Source organism: Apium graveolens, chromosome 3 (genome assembly GCF_009905375.1).
Source record: "Apium graveolens cultivar Ventura chromosome 3, ASM990537v1, whole genome shotgun sequence".
Taxonomy (NCBI): domain Eukaryota; kingdom Viridiplantae; phylum Streptophyta; class Magnoliopsida; order Apiales; family Apiaceae; genus Apium; species Apium graveolens.
In genome coordinates, this window is record NC_133649.1 from 13,559,554 (window position 1) to 13,576,515 (window position 16,962).

The following is a 16,962-nucleotide window of genomic DNA, read 5'->3' on the forward strand; positions in this document are numbered from 1 at the left end:
ACGAGAATCATGTGATAGACATAGTAGAAAGCTACAGGCTGTTCTTGCCGACCATTAATATAGATATATTATCTTTAAATCTTTTAATACCAAGTACATTAATGTTTCTTCACCTAAACAAAATATCTACATTATTAATTAAATTATTATATCGGATAATTTAAATACAAATATAGTTGTAGTTATAAATTATAACAAACATGTTTTTTTTAATTAAGATAAGGATGAACTCCTCATTAGGCAGATTGGTTATAGCTTGGACAAGTACAATTCTTACATGCAGGGTTAAGCTTAGCATAAATACAGTAGCAATAACAGAACTAAAGCAGCTCTAGTACTTGAGCTCCATCTCAAGAGGAATCTCCTAAACACATCTCACATAGCAACCTAATCAAAATTGATATGAATCTCCATACTTGTTCCTTGAACTATAGTGGCCAAACTTCGGTTCGTCATGATTCACTGGCTTCATTTCAGCTGTCGGTTTATGTTCTACCCCAGCTACTCCATACCCTACCTCTCCGCTTTTATCACGATGACGATGCTTTGTTCTTTCTTTCATACTCTTGGACCGGACGTGAGGAGTTGGGACATCATTAGGTCCGTAGAACTCTGCATATTCTTGTCGCTTGGATGATCTGTGCTTTGTTGACAAAGATGGGTCTTTAAAGCTGGATGATCTCAGTTTAGGGGGCTTCATTTCTGAATATTTATCACCAGCAGTTTGGGTAAGAGTTTGTCGAATGTCAGACTGAGGAGCAGGAGCTCTATGCTTTTGAACTAATGGGGGTTCAGCTGCATCTTCCGGCATTATAAGAGTGTCTTTCAGGGGAGAGAGGTTGTTTGTTGATCCCTTGCGCCAGAAATTAAAAGGTATAAACTGAAGTACCCCACCAGCAAAAACTTCAAGAGCAAGCTTTGACAAATCAACTAGCAGCTGCCCAAATGAAGGCCACCCTGCTTCTGGTTCCTCTTTGATGATTTCCACCATAGGAGTGGCTTTCTCCTTACCCACTTGTTCTTGAGACTTGCTCTGTCTAGCTTGTTGCTGCAGGCACAAGTGAATCAGATCGAGCCAATAATAGAAGTTGCAGGATAAATATATAAAAATTTATCATATAAGTAATGCATATATTATTTATGCCAACTTGAAAAACATGACATAATTATTTACACTAATAACCATTCTTTAACAAATACAAGTAATTAACACAGGTTCAGAATATTACCATGCGGGAGAGAAATGACTGTCCAAAACCCTGCTGAATCATGCATATAGTGTATCCTATTATAACGGCACCAACTACCAAAACGATATCTGTTAAGTGCCACCACAGAGAAATCAAATAAAACATAGTTAACGTTAATGAGTGATGCATATTTTACCAACAAACTGAACATTTCCTTAAACCTATTGGATGACAAAATGCGCTTGGTAGAAAGAATGAAAAGAATAAGAAAACCCAGGTAAGTAACCATCAGGCATCATGTGATAGTTGGTAGTAGCAAATGTATACAGGTGAACAGCTAACTAACAACTTATCATCTATAGACTCCAATAGAACTAAATATCTTAAAAAATCATGGCACACTTGCATCATGCAATGCCATAGGCATAGAGTCATGTTTATATAAATACAGAATATGTGCTAAACTTAGTGAGCAAACCATATATATGCCTGTGCAATCAAAAGAGCACATGTATGAATTAAATACAGTAAATACGCTACTCCACTTGCAGTTCAAAGAGGATGCTTTCAACAGAAAATAAATGGAAAACTTGAAGCTAATATATGAAGCAAACCTTCTACAGAAACAGAACTGTACTGGTGATCACAGTCATCCTGGTTGAGGGAGATTTGTCGAAGTGCAGCATTCCCTCGGTCTATAACTAACAATGAACAGGTAGGACGCAGATATATCACGTCGAAATCAGCAGAGAACTTTGCATCTTCACTAGGCCCGTCCCTGTACCCTGCTACATTTGACTTCCCTCCAGCGATAGTAGTTACGCCTGCATCCAGATTTATGCTTTAACATTAACATTTCCCTTCAAAGGGAACTGGGAGGAGGAGGGATGCTTTTTTTTTTTTGCTTCAAAGGATATATTCACAGAGTTACAACAATCAGGTACATTATAACCACCAATGTTTAACAGATCCAAAGACAGATGATGTTCCTCTGGCACCTCCAATTAAGTTCAGCTTATATCTACGTTCTAGGAACCATACGGTGTTCCTCTGCAACCTCTATAGTACCGGGCATATATCCCCATCTTAGGAACTATCGTAGTTATTCACCACACAGTTTTACTTAACGTTTAATAGCCTATCACTAGATACTACAGAGATTCAGAAAGAACACATACATTAATGGATGTCAAAGCAAGAGAAAAATAATTATGATAATACAGTAGATCTGCAATAAAAGGATTGTCAAGAGGTAAAGGAAAAGAGTGTAATATTCATATATCTTCATAAGAAAGCAACAGTGACAAACCTGCATCTCCTATTTTTCTAATGGCAAGGTTGGCTGTATCAGCTACATATACATTGCCTTTGTCATCCATGGTCACCCCTCGCGGATGATTAAAACGAGCATCATTTGCTTTTCCATCAACATGCCCAGTATAACCCTGAAATGACCCTGCAACTAATCTTGCCCTGCTATCTGCAGTAATAAACAATCGATGAGAGAAATAATACTAACAATATGAATAAAAAGTATGATGCTATAATCATTACATAAAATAAAATGTATTTTGTTCATCTATGGGATTTTGGAAATCCCCACATCCACAGACAGGTTCTTGGTCACTGTTTTTTCTGGAGAGGGTGGCTTTTTAAAAACCTTCTCCCATTCTTTTGCATAAGATACAATTAAAAAATAGATGTGCTTCCGATCCAAATAATTTTTTGGCTTAAATTTCAATAAATATGACTAGTTAATAAATATGACTAGTAACTCATATCTAAATTATTATTATGCACAACAACAAAAATCTTCCATTCACGTGTCAGGTTTTTGACCCAAGACAACAATAATACTTCGAGAAGTTGCATCAAAATTCATATAGCAGAAAAATTGAGAATTATAAGGGAACTAAAATTTGTTGTATTAGGTGGACCTTAAATGTACTTTTTTTAATGATATACATACTTGGTTATTATATTTCTAAACACAATCCAGCACCCTAGATCTTATAAAATTTGTGTTGTGTGTATATCTTCTAAGACTTGTCCAAGAGGAGGATATTTTTTTATCAACACTATTCTCTCAAAAATCTACTGCCAATTTCATCTTTCATTAGAAATTTTTGCTCAGATCCAGGTCTGCATATCAGTCCATTGAAGGACCTAAAAATGTAAGGAAAAATATACTGAACAGACATAAAGACTATAGATCTTAATCCTCTACAATCTATGTACATGCAAAAACACATAATTCAACTCTTCGTTGCATACCACATGATTAAAGAAACGATTGTAAATGGCTCCGAGATAAAACAGAATAAACTAAAATAAAAAAACAACAAAAAATTTAAATACACAAACACATCAAAGTTTGAGAATGAGTCTTACAATGGGACAAAGGGGGAGTAATTTTAACAATGTTGCTATTCGTCTCATCGACCGCAAACAACTCTCCATCTTGCGAAACACGAATTGAGTAGGGAATGACTCCCAACTCATTCCCTTCGACTACAGTTTCCACTAAGTACCCATCTTCAAATTGAAGAACATCCTCATCTACACATACACATAAAATGCCAAAACAATCAATAAAAATACCCATCTATAATGTTAACACAGACACACACACACACATTAATAGCAACATAAATTAAATGTATAACCTGATTGGGGGTTTTTGGATGAAGACCTGGCAGTAGTCCATTTGAGAAGAGATGACAAGTGCTTTATCACAGGGGCTAAAAAAACCACAAAACAACAAATGTACAAGGTAAATTTGTATAAAAACCAAAAGAAGCAAATCAAGAATCCAAAACACACAGGGGAGTGAGAGAGAGAGAGAGAGAGAAGAGAGGAGAGGGAGAGAGAGAAAAGGAGGGAGGGGGAGAGATAGATAGATAGAGAGAGAGAGAGAGAGAGGATGTTTACCAGCAGGAGGAGCAGCATGAGCTTGAAAGAGGAGAGAATAAGTAGTGAGAACAAGGGTGAGAAAAGTGAAATAAAAAAGAGATTTTTTCATAGCTTTGTGGTGTCCAAAAGTTGAAGATATACTTGATACAGAGAAAATGTAGAGGAAATGAAACCACAGAGATTGAACTCAACTGGGGTTAATTTGTTTGGGTTGTACTTTAAGGAGGTTTGGACTTGGCATCCAGTAGCAGTTACAGTAAGCAAACAGCAGCTACTAGCAAACAAACACTACTAATGTGATGTTGCTGTTGGGTTAAGTACACACACTCACACACACACTCTCTCTCTTTTTTTAGTTCTTTCTCTCTGCTCTCCTTAAAGGCTCATCTTTCGAGGAGTAAAGGAATAGAAAAATAAATTTAGCAAATGCAAAAGTGAAAAGTGCTTCTTTTACCATATTTACAAATTCGCTTGACTTTTTTTCAGTTATGACATTTGATTTTTCTACTTATTTTTAACTGGTTTGGTTTCATAATTTTGAAAAAAGTTCAGCTGACTAATTTCTTTTATTATTTTAGATGTTGATTAATGTTTAAATAATTTTATTAGATTATTTATTTAATAATAAATTAGATATTGTCCATGGTTGGGATTGGTAGGATAAAGAAAATGGGCCTAAAGAAAATAAAGCCCAATCCAAATGAAAAACACCTATTCATCCTCGGCCCAGGTCCAAAACCACAATATTTTACTTGCTACTTTCTGCTCACTCAACTTGAAAATCAAAACCCCTCAATTCTTTCGATGCTTAATTCGAACCCCACTTCAAATTTACAATTTTAATCGCTCCCTCACTCTAAAGTTTCAATCTTTTCTCCTTCTTGATAAAGTTTCATAATAAAGATTCATTCTTTATTCCAGTGTAATTTCAAGGTATGTGTGTGTGTGTGTGTGTGTTTGTGAAATGAATTGTATCTATTTTGGTGAAATCTTGGCAACCCATTTAAGCTTGAGGAGTATTATAGAAATATTTTTTATGGGGTGGGTTTTTAATGTTGTGTTTATTGATTTGTTTGTGTACTAAAGTAAAGTTGCTTATATATGTTTTTTTGTTGTGTTTATAGCATAATTCTTTAGATTCAGTTATTTCGATTTTGTGAACTTTATGTTTGATGTTACTGTCTGATATTTACATTTGTATCTTTAATTGGATGTGTGAGTAGTTAAGTTATATGTATTCAAGTAGTGTGTGTAGTTGTATGCAGATATGCCATGTTTGTGCTGAGGTTGAATTAGTACTTGATTAGGGTTTAGTAGAGGATGTTATGTTTTCGAATGCGGTTTAAGGTTAGGATAGAATGAGACTTTGTATCCATTACCGAGTAGTTATATATCTTTATATAAAGTTTGGGAGGTTTGATTATGGTTCGATGATTGGATTAGTTGTAGAATGTGTGTTTAGGGTTTGATATTTGTGGATTTTACGTTTTATCGTATGAGTGTTCATGTTGATTCTCTTTGTCAGCTTCCACGTTCATTTGTCTCTACTGACCAATCTGCGTAATTTTTTATGTTTTTTGGGCAGAAGTGACGGGCGGAGAAGCTGGACAAGAGAGATCACGTGAACATGAGTATGCGAGTGGGAGAGAAGGATGTGATTGGGAATAGTGGTAAGAAGAGTAAGAGAAGTAAGAAGATAGAGACGGTTGGGGTGGAAGAGAGGAGTGATCGTATGGGTGGAGAGGAAGATGGACTTGGAGAGGTTGGGAAGAAGAGGAAGAAAAGTAAGAAGAAAGAGATGGATGGGGTGGAAGAGATGAGTGCTTGTTTGGATTTAGACGTGGAGCTCCTAAAGAACTTGGAACCTAGAGTAGGAAAGAAGAAAAGGAGAAATAAGGGTAATGACATGGTTGCTGGCGAGGAATCTTTTAATGGTGAGAGTTTTGGACAGTTTGATATAGCTAATCAATTGGAAAAAGTTGAGAAGAAGAGAAAGAAGAATAAGGAAAACAACATGGTTGCTGGTGAGGAATTTGTTAGTGGTAAGAGTTTTTGGAAGTTTGATACGGATAATCAATTGGAAAAGGTTAATAATAAGAAGAAAAAGGACAAGAAATTGTTAGTATCTAGTGAGGAGGTAACTGATAGTTTGGATGCAGCGACTACTGAAGAGGCAAGTAGCTTAAGTTTGAATAAGGGAGAGAAGAAATTGAAATGTAAGATTGAGCACGAGGTACCCATAAATTCTTTGCTGAATGATACTCAAGATGAAGATAGTATAGTTGAAAAACGGAAGAAGATAAAAACAAAGAGGAAAAGATTTGAGAGCGGTGAGAATCCAGATGCTTTAAATGAGAAGATCGTAACTGAAGCTAGAGAGAGAAACAATGTTGTAGGGAATGTGGAGAAGAAGAAAAGGAAGAAGAGGAAAAGGGCGGTGGAAGAAGAAAATGATAGTGACAAGGGAAAAGAGAATACAGCAGGGGGAGAAGATGTTGAAAATTCTTTAGTTGACAGCGTTATTGCTAGAGAGAAGGTTAAGATGAAGGAAGAAGAGGAAATAATAGATATGGATGGGCATTCAAATAAGGCACAAGATAATGAATCCACGAATCTCTCGAAAAAGAAGGAGAAGACAAAGTTGGTAGGAAATGATCCAAAAATTTCTAAATCAAAAGAAAAGAAAAAAGTTAGGTTTTCTGAGCATCTCGAGGTTTTTTATTTACCTGATATAGTGGAATCTGATAATGAAGAGAATGAAAAAGGGCGCCTAGTCCGAGGTAAGAGATTCACACCGGAAGAAGATGATATTGTGAAAGCAGCTGTGGAAAAGTATATAGAGTCACATTGTTTAGGTAAAAAAGGTTTGGAAATGGTCATGAACTGTAAATCTCACAGACAAGTAAAAAACTGTTGGAAAGAAATAGGAGCTGTGTTACCCCATAGGCCTACTCAAGCTGTATATTACCGTGCTCATATATTGTTTGAGGCAGGTGAGAGGCTTGAATGGACCGAAGAGGAACGAAAAATGCTTCTGGAACATAATGAAAAACATGGAAACAACTGGAAGCTTCTGGCTGAAGAATTTAAGAGACATAGATTTCACGTGAAGGATACATTTCGTAGAATAAAATTGAAACGAAATATAGGACATTGGTCCCAAGAAGAATACCAGAACTTGTTTGATCATGTGAATGTTGATCTGCGAGCCAAGGCTAAGGAAGAGAAGAAATCAAAGCATGGAATGTTACGAGATAATATATGTTGGACTGCAATCAGTGACAGATTGTCAACTAGAAGTGACTCAACTTGCTGTGCAAAATGGTACAAACAATTAACATCTTCTATGGTTGTTCAGGGTATATGGGCTGATTCTGATGATTACCGTCTGCTTGATGCACTTTTCAACTTGGATGCTTGCTGCATAGAAGATGTGGATTGGGATAAACTGATTGATCAAAGGTCCGGTTTTGTATGTAGGAAGCGGTGGGATCAAATGGTGCTTCACATAGGCTCTCACGGGGTCAAGTCTTTTGCTGAGCAAGTTGAAATTCTGGCAAAGCGTTACCGTCCGGAACTAATAGAAGCACGGGAGGCTTGGGACAGCAAACCGTTGGTCCCATGACCTAGCAGATATACTATGTATTAGAGAAAATCTTTGAAGGCTATGAGCTAGCACACACCATAGTTCTATCTGGTGTATGCATACCGCTATTTATGTTTAGGTATTGTCGGAGTTGTTATGGAGATTCGTCTAAATTAATGCATGATTGTGGAGATTACGAGTCAGGATGGCAATTGGAAAAAGAGAGGGATGAGAGAGAATTTTGCCTCTGGAACAGCTTGGTTTGGAGTAAATTTCGTGTTTGTAGAATTTGATGTAATCATCCGAGTAGTTGAAAAGATTGCAGCAGTCTGTTATTATATATATGTTTATATATGTTATGTTCAAATTGATTGATCTCTCAATATAATGCATCCATTTAAAATATTTAATCAATCCACTATGGTGATAAAGGGGCCTTTTTTCTACCTTTAGTGCCAATTCATTTTTGTGCACATCATTTGTTGTTATGTTGTAGCCTTACTATTCTCTCCAATTTAAAATATAACCTAATTTTCAAGATATCTGTACTCTTTTAGAAGCTGTTGCAAGGATTTCCATCCATCACCCACGCCTTTAATATAATCGCAGATGCTGCGATCCACGACAACCTGAGTGAGTACATATTTACTCTTAATACTCTTAAGTACATATCTGTTATCTGTTGTTAAATTATGGACATCATTGAATCTTGCAAGTGCATTGATATAGTAAAAAGAACGAAAGAATGAAAAGAGCAAAAATAATATGTAAAATATTATATGAAAAAATAATTTATATGTTCGGGAAGCTTGTATGTTTATAAAAATTTCTATCTACAATAATAAAAATCTTATTATGTAATCTATATGTATATTAATATTAATCTGTAATTTTACCTAACATATTAGAATTTCTTAAATTTTATTTATAGTAGTTTTACTGTAATTTTGGTTATTAAATGTCATATGTACTTTGAAAGGATTAATATTTGACTTCTTATAATATATAATGTAACCTGAAAAATATCAAATACATATATATATACACACACACACACACTTGCATGTTAATTTTTTAAATATGTTTTATGTTATTAAATATATAGTATATAATTCTATGTTTGTATTAAAATGCATGATCTCTTTTTAAAATTTTCGCAACACTATCATTATAATATTACATATTAATAAAAATATCTAATAACATATGATGTCTAGGTATAAATTAAAACTGATATATATGTATATATGGACATTTCACTATATGATTCTATATAGAAGTTGTGAAAATATTTAAAATATCTTCTTATAAGTGATTATATTCAGGTATAGTTTCAATGGTAACATGGTTGTATATGCTTTTCCCGCCTCCAACACCACAATGGTACCCCCGCTAACTTATTTTTTAAAACATCAAGATTAATTAAAGTACTGAAAGTGAGTGTCCAAGTGCAGAAATAGTTAACCAGTAACTGAAATTATTGTGGAATCGGTTTTTCTCGTGTGTGCCCATGGGAACATGTTATCACTTCCTTGCAGAATGGCACAGTGTCATCATTCTGTCATTCTTTATTCTTAACGTCTAAGTTCTGACATATTTTTTTCTGTATGAAGGTAACTTTCTAGTTGAAATGTAGTTATGTACACTGGTTAGCAATATTAGTATTGTTTCTGTATTGATAGTTTTGGTTAGAGTTTCGTGCTTATATTTGTAATTTGTGTCTCGCAATTTTTTTTGTTATGTTTCTTCCAGTTGTAATTTTTGTGAATTAGGTTCATTTAACAAGTATACAGGAAAGGAAACAAGGCATTTTAGTCTATTTTTTCAATTGATATTGTCGTGGAATATATTTTTCCAAAAAGTCGATTTTTACCTCTAAATGATACATGTGGCTCTCAGGTGTTGAATTATCAGACATAATGTCCGATCAGCGCAGGCACAGGATTTTAATGGTCTCTGACTTTTACTACCCCAACTTTGGAGGTGTGGAGAATCACATTTATTATCTCTCGCAGTGCTTGCTTACACTTGGACACAAGGTTGGTCCCAGACCAAAAAGTCTTTTTGACTGTTTAGTTAGATGATCAGCAATTAGTTAATCCTAACTTTAAATTTGAAAATACATATTAAATGTTCTTTTTGCGCTTCTGATGCGTAATAGACTTTTTGTTTGAAAAGACTAGTTTCAGTATATTAAATTGCATGTATTTTCTTAACTTCTGCCCATTTTATAACTCTCCAGGTTGTGGTTATGACTCATGCCTATGGAAATCGATCTGGGGTGAGGTATGTGACAGGTGGCTTAAAAGTCTACTATGTGCCTTGGGTGCCATTCATTATGCAAAATACATTTCCAACCCTTTATGGGACTCTTCCCATCATAAGGACTATTCTTGTAAGGGAAAAAATTTCATTAGTGCACGGGCATCAAGCCTTCTCGACTCTGTGTAATGAAGCTTTGATGCACGCACGCACAATGGGTTATAAAGTTGTATTCACTGACCATTCACTCTATGGTTTTGCTGATGTGGGAAGCATTCACATGAACAAGGTTCTGCAGTTTACTCTTGCTGATGTGAGTCAGGCAATTTGTGTTTCCCATACAAGCAAAGAAAATACAGTTCTTCGTTCAGGACTGCCACCTGAAAAGGTTTTTGTTATACCAAATGCTGTAGACACAGCAATGTTTAAACCAGCTCCAGAGCGACTCGGCAGTGATGAGATTATTATAGTCGTGATAAGTAGATTGGTCTATCGGAAGGGTGCTGACCTGCTTGTTGAAGTTATTCCTGGAGTATGCCGCATGTTTCCAAATGTGAGCCAGTAAAAAATTTACTATGCACTTAAGTTAACTTCTATTATCTTAGTATTGGTTTGAGAAAGTGATTCTTTCTTTGTTTTCCATTTACAAATATAGTTCTCTGGCTGAGCTATAGTAGTATCTGTGAAACATTGCACTTATGCCATATCTGCTATTATTTGTGAAAAAGTTACCTTATTCTTAATGATTTTATTATTTTCCTTATTGACTCTTTATCATTGTTTTGTTGCTTTCGTTCTATGTGATATTTTTGGTTAAGCTCTAGTACATTCCATACCGGGCTATGCTTGTGCAAAGTTTAACTTAACATTTTTTGCAGTTTGCTTCTGCTGTGCATGTTAAAAATAAACATCGTATGACAATGGAAATAAAGAATCAAGCATGTAATATAAAATAGTAAACCTGATATTTTTATATATAGTATTTCGTAGGTAGAATATTTTTATTTTTCTCTTTAAGCAATTTTGAAGATTTAAAATTATTTATTTGTTCCTTAATGCACCAAGATATGTAAACATTAGGTTCAGCGCCTTTAAAATCTGTGAAAGTTATATTTAGTCATGTGGATGTTTGTTGATCAAAGGTGATGTTGAATGTTGATACATTGATACTGAATATTTTCTATGTTGCATGTAGGAATGTTATTATAGTTTGGAAAAAAATATTTATTTTATTGATTTATATATTTTTAAGAGGCAAATACACGGGTTATAGTCTTGCTACGTTACTACATCAATAGGGGTCATCGTACAATATGTCTGTGGACATTGATTATAATGAAGTTGTCTATTAGAAAGCTTGATACATGGTGGGCTCAAGTAATTTCATTTTAACATATGTGATGCACCAAATATCTAGTCTTTGTCTTGTTTGATGACCACAATTCCTTGGTGGTGCTTTCAACCTATCATATTTATTGTACATGTTTGTACTGGCAATTTATTAAAAAGTAATAATTCTTGGAACTGTTTTTTATATGATATTCAATCATCTCATTTGGCAACATTGTTAAGGTTCGTTTCATTATTGGAGGAGATGGGCCTAAAAGAGTTCGACTGGAGGAAATGAGGGAAAAACACTCTCTGCAAGACCGCGTAGATATGTTGGGTGCTGTTCCCCATGCTAAAGTACAATCAGTCTTGATATCGGGACATATCTTTTTGAACAGGTAAATTGTTCTTCAGTAGATTAGTATCTTAGTTTTGTTTATGAAGGGTTTACAAGGATAGAGGTTACTGATAAGATGTGACGGTTTAGTGGCCATGCCATATTCCTTGATTTATTTAATTATTACCTTTTCCGTTTTAGGACACCTTTTATCTTAAGTGATCTTTCTCTTCTATTAAATAAACCCTCTTTCATTTCCAGAACACTAATTAATTGTATTTTGGCTTGAGACTCGAAGTAGCCATTATACTTCCCAGGATAACACTTTATCTATTTATTTGGCAGTTCTCTGACAGAAGCATTTTGCATTGCCATTTTGGAGGCTGCTAGTTGTGGATTATTGACAGTCAGTACACGAGTTGGAGGTGTCCCAGAGGTGTGCACCGGGTCTTCTTTAAGATATTCATAACAGTTGCACATTGGAGTGTTTTTTTCTTTTAAACTTTTGAATGTTTATAAAGAATTTTTTAATTGAACAAAAGAGTGTAAAGTAGTTATATTTGCCCTTAAAGTAGTTATATTTGCCCTTTTTGTTTCATAAGGTTCTCCCGGATGATATGATAGTCCTTGCAGAGCCAGATCCTGATGATATGGTACAAGCAATTGCAAAGGCTATCCATATACTACCCCAAATTGATCCGCAAGACATGCACCTTCGTGTGGGTTTTTTTTCCCCTCAGATGTGATGCTTTCACACTATATGTTAAACCTTATTTATATAATTGCATATCTCTCAGATGAAAAACCTGTATAGTTGGCATGATGTTGCCAAAAGGACTGAAATCGTGTATGATCGTGCTTTGAGATGTTCTGATCAGAATCTTTTGGAGCGGCTATCTCGGTATGCCTCACTAACACCGTTTTACTGGTTTGTCAAATGGAAATATGAAATGACTCTGGTTGATGAATATTTGTGCTCAAGTATTAATTACTTGCATATAAAAATTTATACAGTGGCATATATTTCTAAAGAACTTGAGCATAGAAGTCCAAAACATTTTGAATCGAGTGTGTGTGGATATATCTTTTGCCAAGTAATTGTATATATCTATTTGTGCTTTAACAAATTTAGAATGCATTGTTCTTGAAACACACAAAAGTAACAAATTAACTTCTTAACCCACACTGTATTGGCAGAACACTGATCGTTCTGAACACCCCCCCCCAGTAAATAAATAAAGAAGTAAAATAGGCATGACTTTTTTTAAGAACCAACAAGCTTATTTATAAACTTTTCGCATGTACAGGTCTAACATTTATCCACCCTCAGTTGAAAGAAGAGCAATCTCCAAAAGTAGTAGGTTAAAAGGTTTATGAACTTAATTATAATGGTCAACTCAGCCTTATGGTCTTTACCTCTTTATCAGGGCATCAGTTTAAAATATTACGAGTACTTAATTAGGAATTGGTGAGAACTAATGTCAACTTGTGAAATGCTTCGGAAACCAGGGATTTATGTAGGAAACCTTAATATCTACCTGTAGTTAATTTACATTCTTCACGTTACTTACAACTTCATATGTTATAGGTACCTCACTTGTGGTTCCTGGGCAGGAAAACTATTTTGCTTAGTTATGATCATTGATTACTTGTTGTGGCATCTGTTACAACTTTGGAAGGTATTAATCTTCTTAATCTTCTGAACTTTTTAATTTTTTTATTAGAATAACTTATGATTGTGGTAAACTAGAAAATTACAATTTCTTTTTACTTGTATATTAGTTCTTCCATCATTACCTTCACATGTATCCAGTTCACATACATGTTGATTTCATTCTGAAAGAAATATCTTATACGTGTTATAACATGACATTGCTAGATATGAGAATGTTTGCACTCGACTTCTTTGTACTCACTGTATAGTTGTTCCACCTACTTTACCTTTCATGGACTAATTTCTTTGACAACTATAATCAGCCTGATGCACATATTGAAGAGGTACCTGATATCATGCTTGACCAACAAGGAGAAAAATCAAGCGACTACGAATAAAAATGAGTTCTTTAGTCGATTTGAGCTCTTGATCGTAAGATTTTCTCTTTATTAGCCTCTTTATGCATGTATTGTTCTTTGCTAAAAATGTATTTTCATGTAGGCACTGTTGATTTTTGCACGTCCTAGTTTAATTCATTCATAGAGAGTAGGCTAAAGTCTCAATCAAATTTTGAAGCCAAATTTTAATCAACTATCAGTTTAGTACTACCTTAAGTAACACTTAGCAAAAAAAAAAGTAGTAGTTAAGACTTAAGTAACAACCTAAAATATCTAGCTAGCTTTAGTTTGCATGTAATGTTGGATCTACAACTGGCTGCAAATGTTTATCTTCTCCTGTATGCTTCCGTTTACAGTTGTTCCCCCATTGAGTGTTAATTTCATGAAATTTAGCCATGCAACCAATTTTTTTACTTGAATTATTTTTATTTTGGATCCAGTGCCTTTCACTCACTGTAGTTATAATTGATTTTGTCCCAAAAGAGGAACACAATTATAATCTTCAATGACCTTTCGAAATTTTTTCTCCGTAGAGGCTCTTCAGTTCTTTTACATGCCAGCTGCAGGTTACATTGAAACACTCGAAAGCGATAAGTGTGCAACAATAGCTATTTCTTAATAACATAAATTTGTGTCTAGAGAAGAATCCAAGCTGGATAGCAGGAACACTCTTCAGGAGTGATAAAGTTGCTATTTGTTTATAAGTATTGCTATTTTTTCTTAATGACCCTAAAACATCGCTTGAAATGTCATTTAATTTCAATAAAGAAATCCCTATTTTTAATAATATCTGGAAAGTGGCTTTGTGCTCGCATTTTTAGCTCACAGAAATATAACGTGAATATGGTAGTTTCTCAAGGCTTGGAAATCATGTATTCAACTGCTAAATTTAGTTAATTAGCTCACCAAAGAGCATCATAAATTTAAATTATTTGAAGAACATAAAAGGTGGCAAGGGTAAGAACCCCTTTAGTTATTTAAGCAGAGCGGATGCTAATAGCATATTTGTTGGTTTTCTATGTGAAGCTTGTCCTATGACCATAATATATGATTGTTCACTTGAAATATTGAGTATTCAATAAAAAGTTCAGTATTTTTTTCTTGCAGGTGTGCAGTTCTGATCAGGTGATATAGAGTGAGACAGATATATATTTCGGACTTCTGATATCAGCACTGCCAAGAGAGGTTCTAATTTAACAACTCAAAATACAGCATTCCTTGGCCTATGTAAAATGAGAATACCAATCTTCATCAGTTTAAACATCTCTATTGCTCTTGTATGAACAGCAGCTGCTCTGCTTGCTGAGCAAATTTTTGAGATTGCAGTACTTATTAGGCTTTGTGTCTGGTCTACGTATTGGCGTTAAACCAGGTCTCATAATACTGTTGTAACTTGTAAATTGTAACTAGAGCTTGAAAGGAATATGAAATATTATGTTGTGTAAAAGCAATGTAGTAGCAGTTTATACTTGAAAATGTAATTGAGAAGGCATAATGGTAAATGTCAGACTGAGAAGCTTGTAGGTGTGAGTGTGAACCACTTTAACCCTTTCTTGAGAAAAAATTAAAAAAAAAACCGGCTTTGACTCTTTTTTTTTGGAATATTTAGCCACTGTTACGTTTTTTTATAAATAGTATATCTAAGAAAGAATATGAATTCTCCATGGAGTTTTGGTAAAAAGAAAAATGGTCCTTAATGTCATAAATTAGGAATAAATTGTCAAAAATATCACAACTAAAGATAAAGGCCCTTTATATCACGAGGAAACGAAATATAAAATTACATTTTTAACTTTAGTTACAAAGTAAAGCAGGATGATGTACAACTAGAGGCACATGGGTTGGGTCCCACCTGTAAAAATATCAAAAATATGCGTTCCTCTCTTTATCTTTTAACAGAAAACGAATGTAATAATTGCGTTAATAATAAAAACGTAAATTAAAATTACGTTTATGTAAACACGCAACTAAATAATGTATTTTTCTATAATAAAAAAGGTCATTTTTTGAAATTGTGAGATTTGGGGTCATTTTATCTGAAATTGTGATAAAAAGGGTGAATTTGGGTTAACCTATTTGGAATACCGTGAATATGCATCGGAACAAACCTGGTTGTGATTCGATTCTCCCATTTTCATTTTCTTATGCATTCCCTCCCCTCAATCTTTATATCCCCTTCATTATTCCACTGTAATAATGCAAGTCTCTCGTCTCCATCCATCTCTCTACATATAATATACCGTATATGTATGTGTTACGCCCAGATCCTTTCGGTAACTTGAACAGGCTTCGGCTGCCTTCGAGGTGGCTTCGGCCGTACCTGAAAGTGAAGAGAATGCGAGTGTTTGTACCCCCGATTCACCTCCGGTATGAGAATCGGAATCTGGCTGTAAAAGTAGGGTAATAAAACAAGAAAAGCAGAGTGTTTACGAGAATGTCTGTCTATTTTGTCTTACTTCACCAGGGTTTTTATACCCAATTCTGCTTTAAATGTCAGCCGTTACCAATCATTAAGGAGGGAGTGAAATGAGGGCGTTATGTCCCTTATTCTGTCCAACGGTCTGCAAGTAGGGGGCCTCGGCCTGGACTTTCGTGGGCCTTCGTTTCTCGGGCCTGGAGGTCCTTCGGCCCAGTACCTTAACTGCTTATTGGGCCTTCGTTCAATGGGTCTGGTTGGGTCTATAACCAACATGTCCCTGTCCTTCGGCCGGGCCTTCGGGCCGGCCGACGGACACCGGTTTTGGCCCATATTGGGGCGAAGAAACCCTAGGGCGATCGCTTCAGTTCCGCCTCGATCTTCGGTCGTACACGTGGTGGCAAACTTGTGGGGACTTGCATTGTATTAATGTGACAGCTGTTGGCACGTCGTTCCATGGCTCAATCTCAGCCGTTGAATATCAACCGTTTTGATCTGGGACGTCTATTTCAAAACCCCCCAAACGTCGCTCTTCTGAATTCATTTTAGGCGCCTATATAAGCCCATTTGTGTATTTTCTTTTCTTTTCATCACTTTTAGTTTCTCCATACACAGTGACAAATTGCGGTGAATCTTTCAATCACGGGCAACAGCAACTCCGTCTTCCCAGATCATCCCATTTCAATCCAAGAACATCTCCAGATAAGTAAGTCCTTTTTCTTGTTTTCCAGTTTTGAATTTGCATGCCGGTTTCCTTTGTTTTAGGATGTTTGCATGTGGACTTAGAGGTTTTGTTCTGGGTTCGTGGGATTTTTCTGGGTTTTGTGCGTGTGCCATTGTGTTTTTTGGGGTTTTTGGGAATTTCTGGGTAGGTAAT

General features: G+C 35.2%; 2 protein-coding genes across 7 annotated transcripts; one reads left to right on the forward strand and one right to left on the reverse strand.

The window, feature by feature from the left end:
* Positions 1–219: 219 nt before the first annotated feature.
* Positions 220–4,471, reverse strand: LOC141711739 (uncharacterized). The gene is made up of 7 exons (XM_074514404.1): positions 4,122–4,471; positions 3,857–3,931; positions 3,582–3,749; positions 2,500–2,670; positions 1,805–2,014; positions 1,230–1,318; positions 220–1,048 (listed from the first exon to the last, which is right to left on the reverse strand). The coding sequence occupies exons 1-7, from the start codon at positions 4,210–4,212 to the stop codon at positions 392–394; spliced, it is 1,461 nt and encodes a 486-aa protein (XP_074370505.1). The 5' UTR covers positions 4,213–4,471; the 3' UTR covers positions 220–391.
* Positions 4,472–4,869: 398 nt separating this feature from the next.
* Positions 4,870–15,261, forward strand: LOC141711741 (phosphatidylinositol N-acetylglucosaminyltransferase subunit A). Of its 6 annotated transcripts, none has more exons than XM_074514408.1 (11): positions 4,871–5,036; positions 8,247–8,322; positions 9,589–9,728; positions 9,932–10,504; positions 11,524–11,678; positions 11,963–12,053; positions 12,220–12,336; positions 12,415–12,518; positions 13,206–13,296; positions 13,595–13,703; positions 14,777–15,261. In XM_074514408.1, exons 3-10 carry the CDS (start codon positions 9,609–9,611, stop codon positions 13,667–13,669), a joined length of 1,326 nt encoding a protein of 441 aa, XP_074370509.1. In that variant the 5' UTR covers positions 4,871–5,036; positions 8,247–8,322; positions 9,589–9,608; the 3' UTR covers positions 13,670–13,703; positions 14,777–15,261. The 6 variants fall into 6 exon arrangements, with proteins under 6 accessions (XP_074370512.1, XP_074370509.1, XP_074370510.1 ...); XM_074514409.1 differs by having other exon boundaries at positions 8,250–8,322; XM_074514411.1 differs by lacking the exon at positions 12,220–12,336 and having other exon boundaries at positions 4,870–5,036.
* Positions 15,262–16,962: the final 1,701 nt, after the last annotated feature.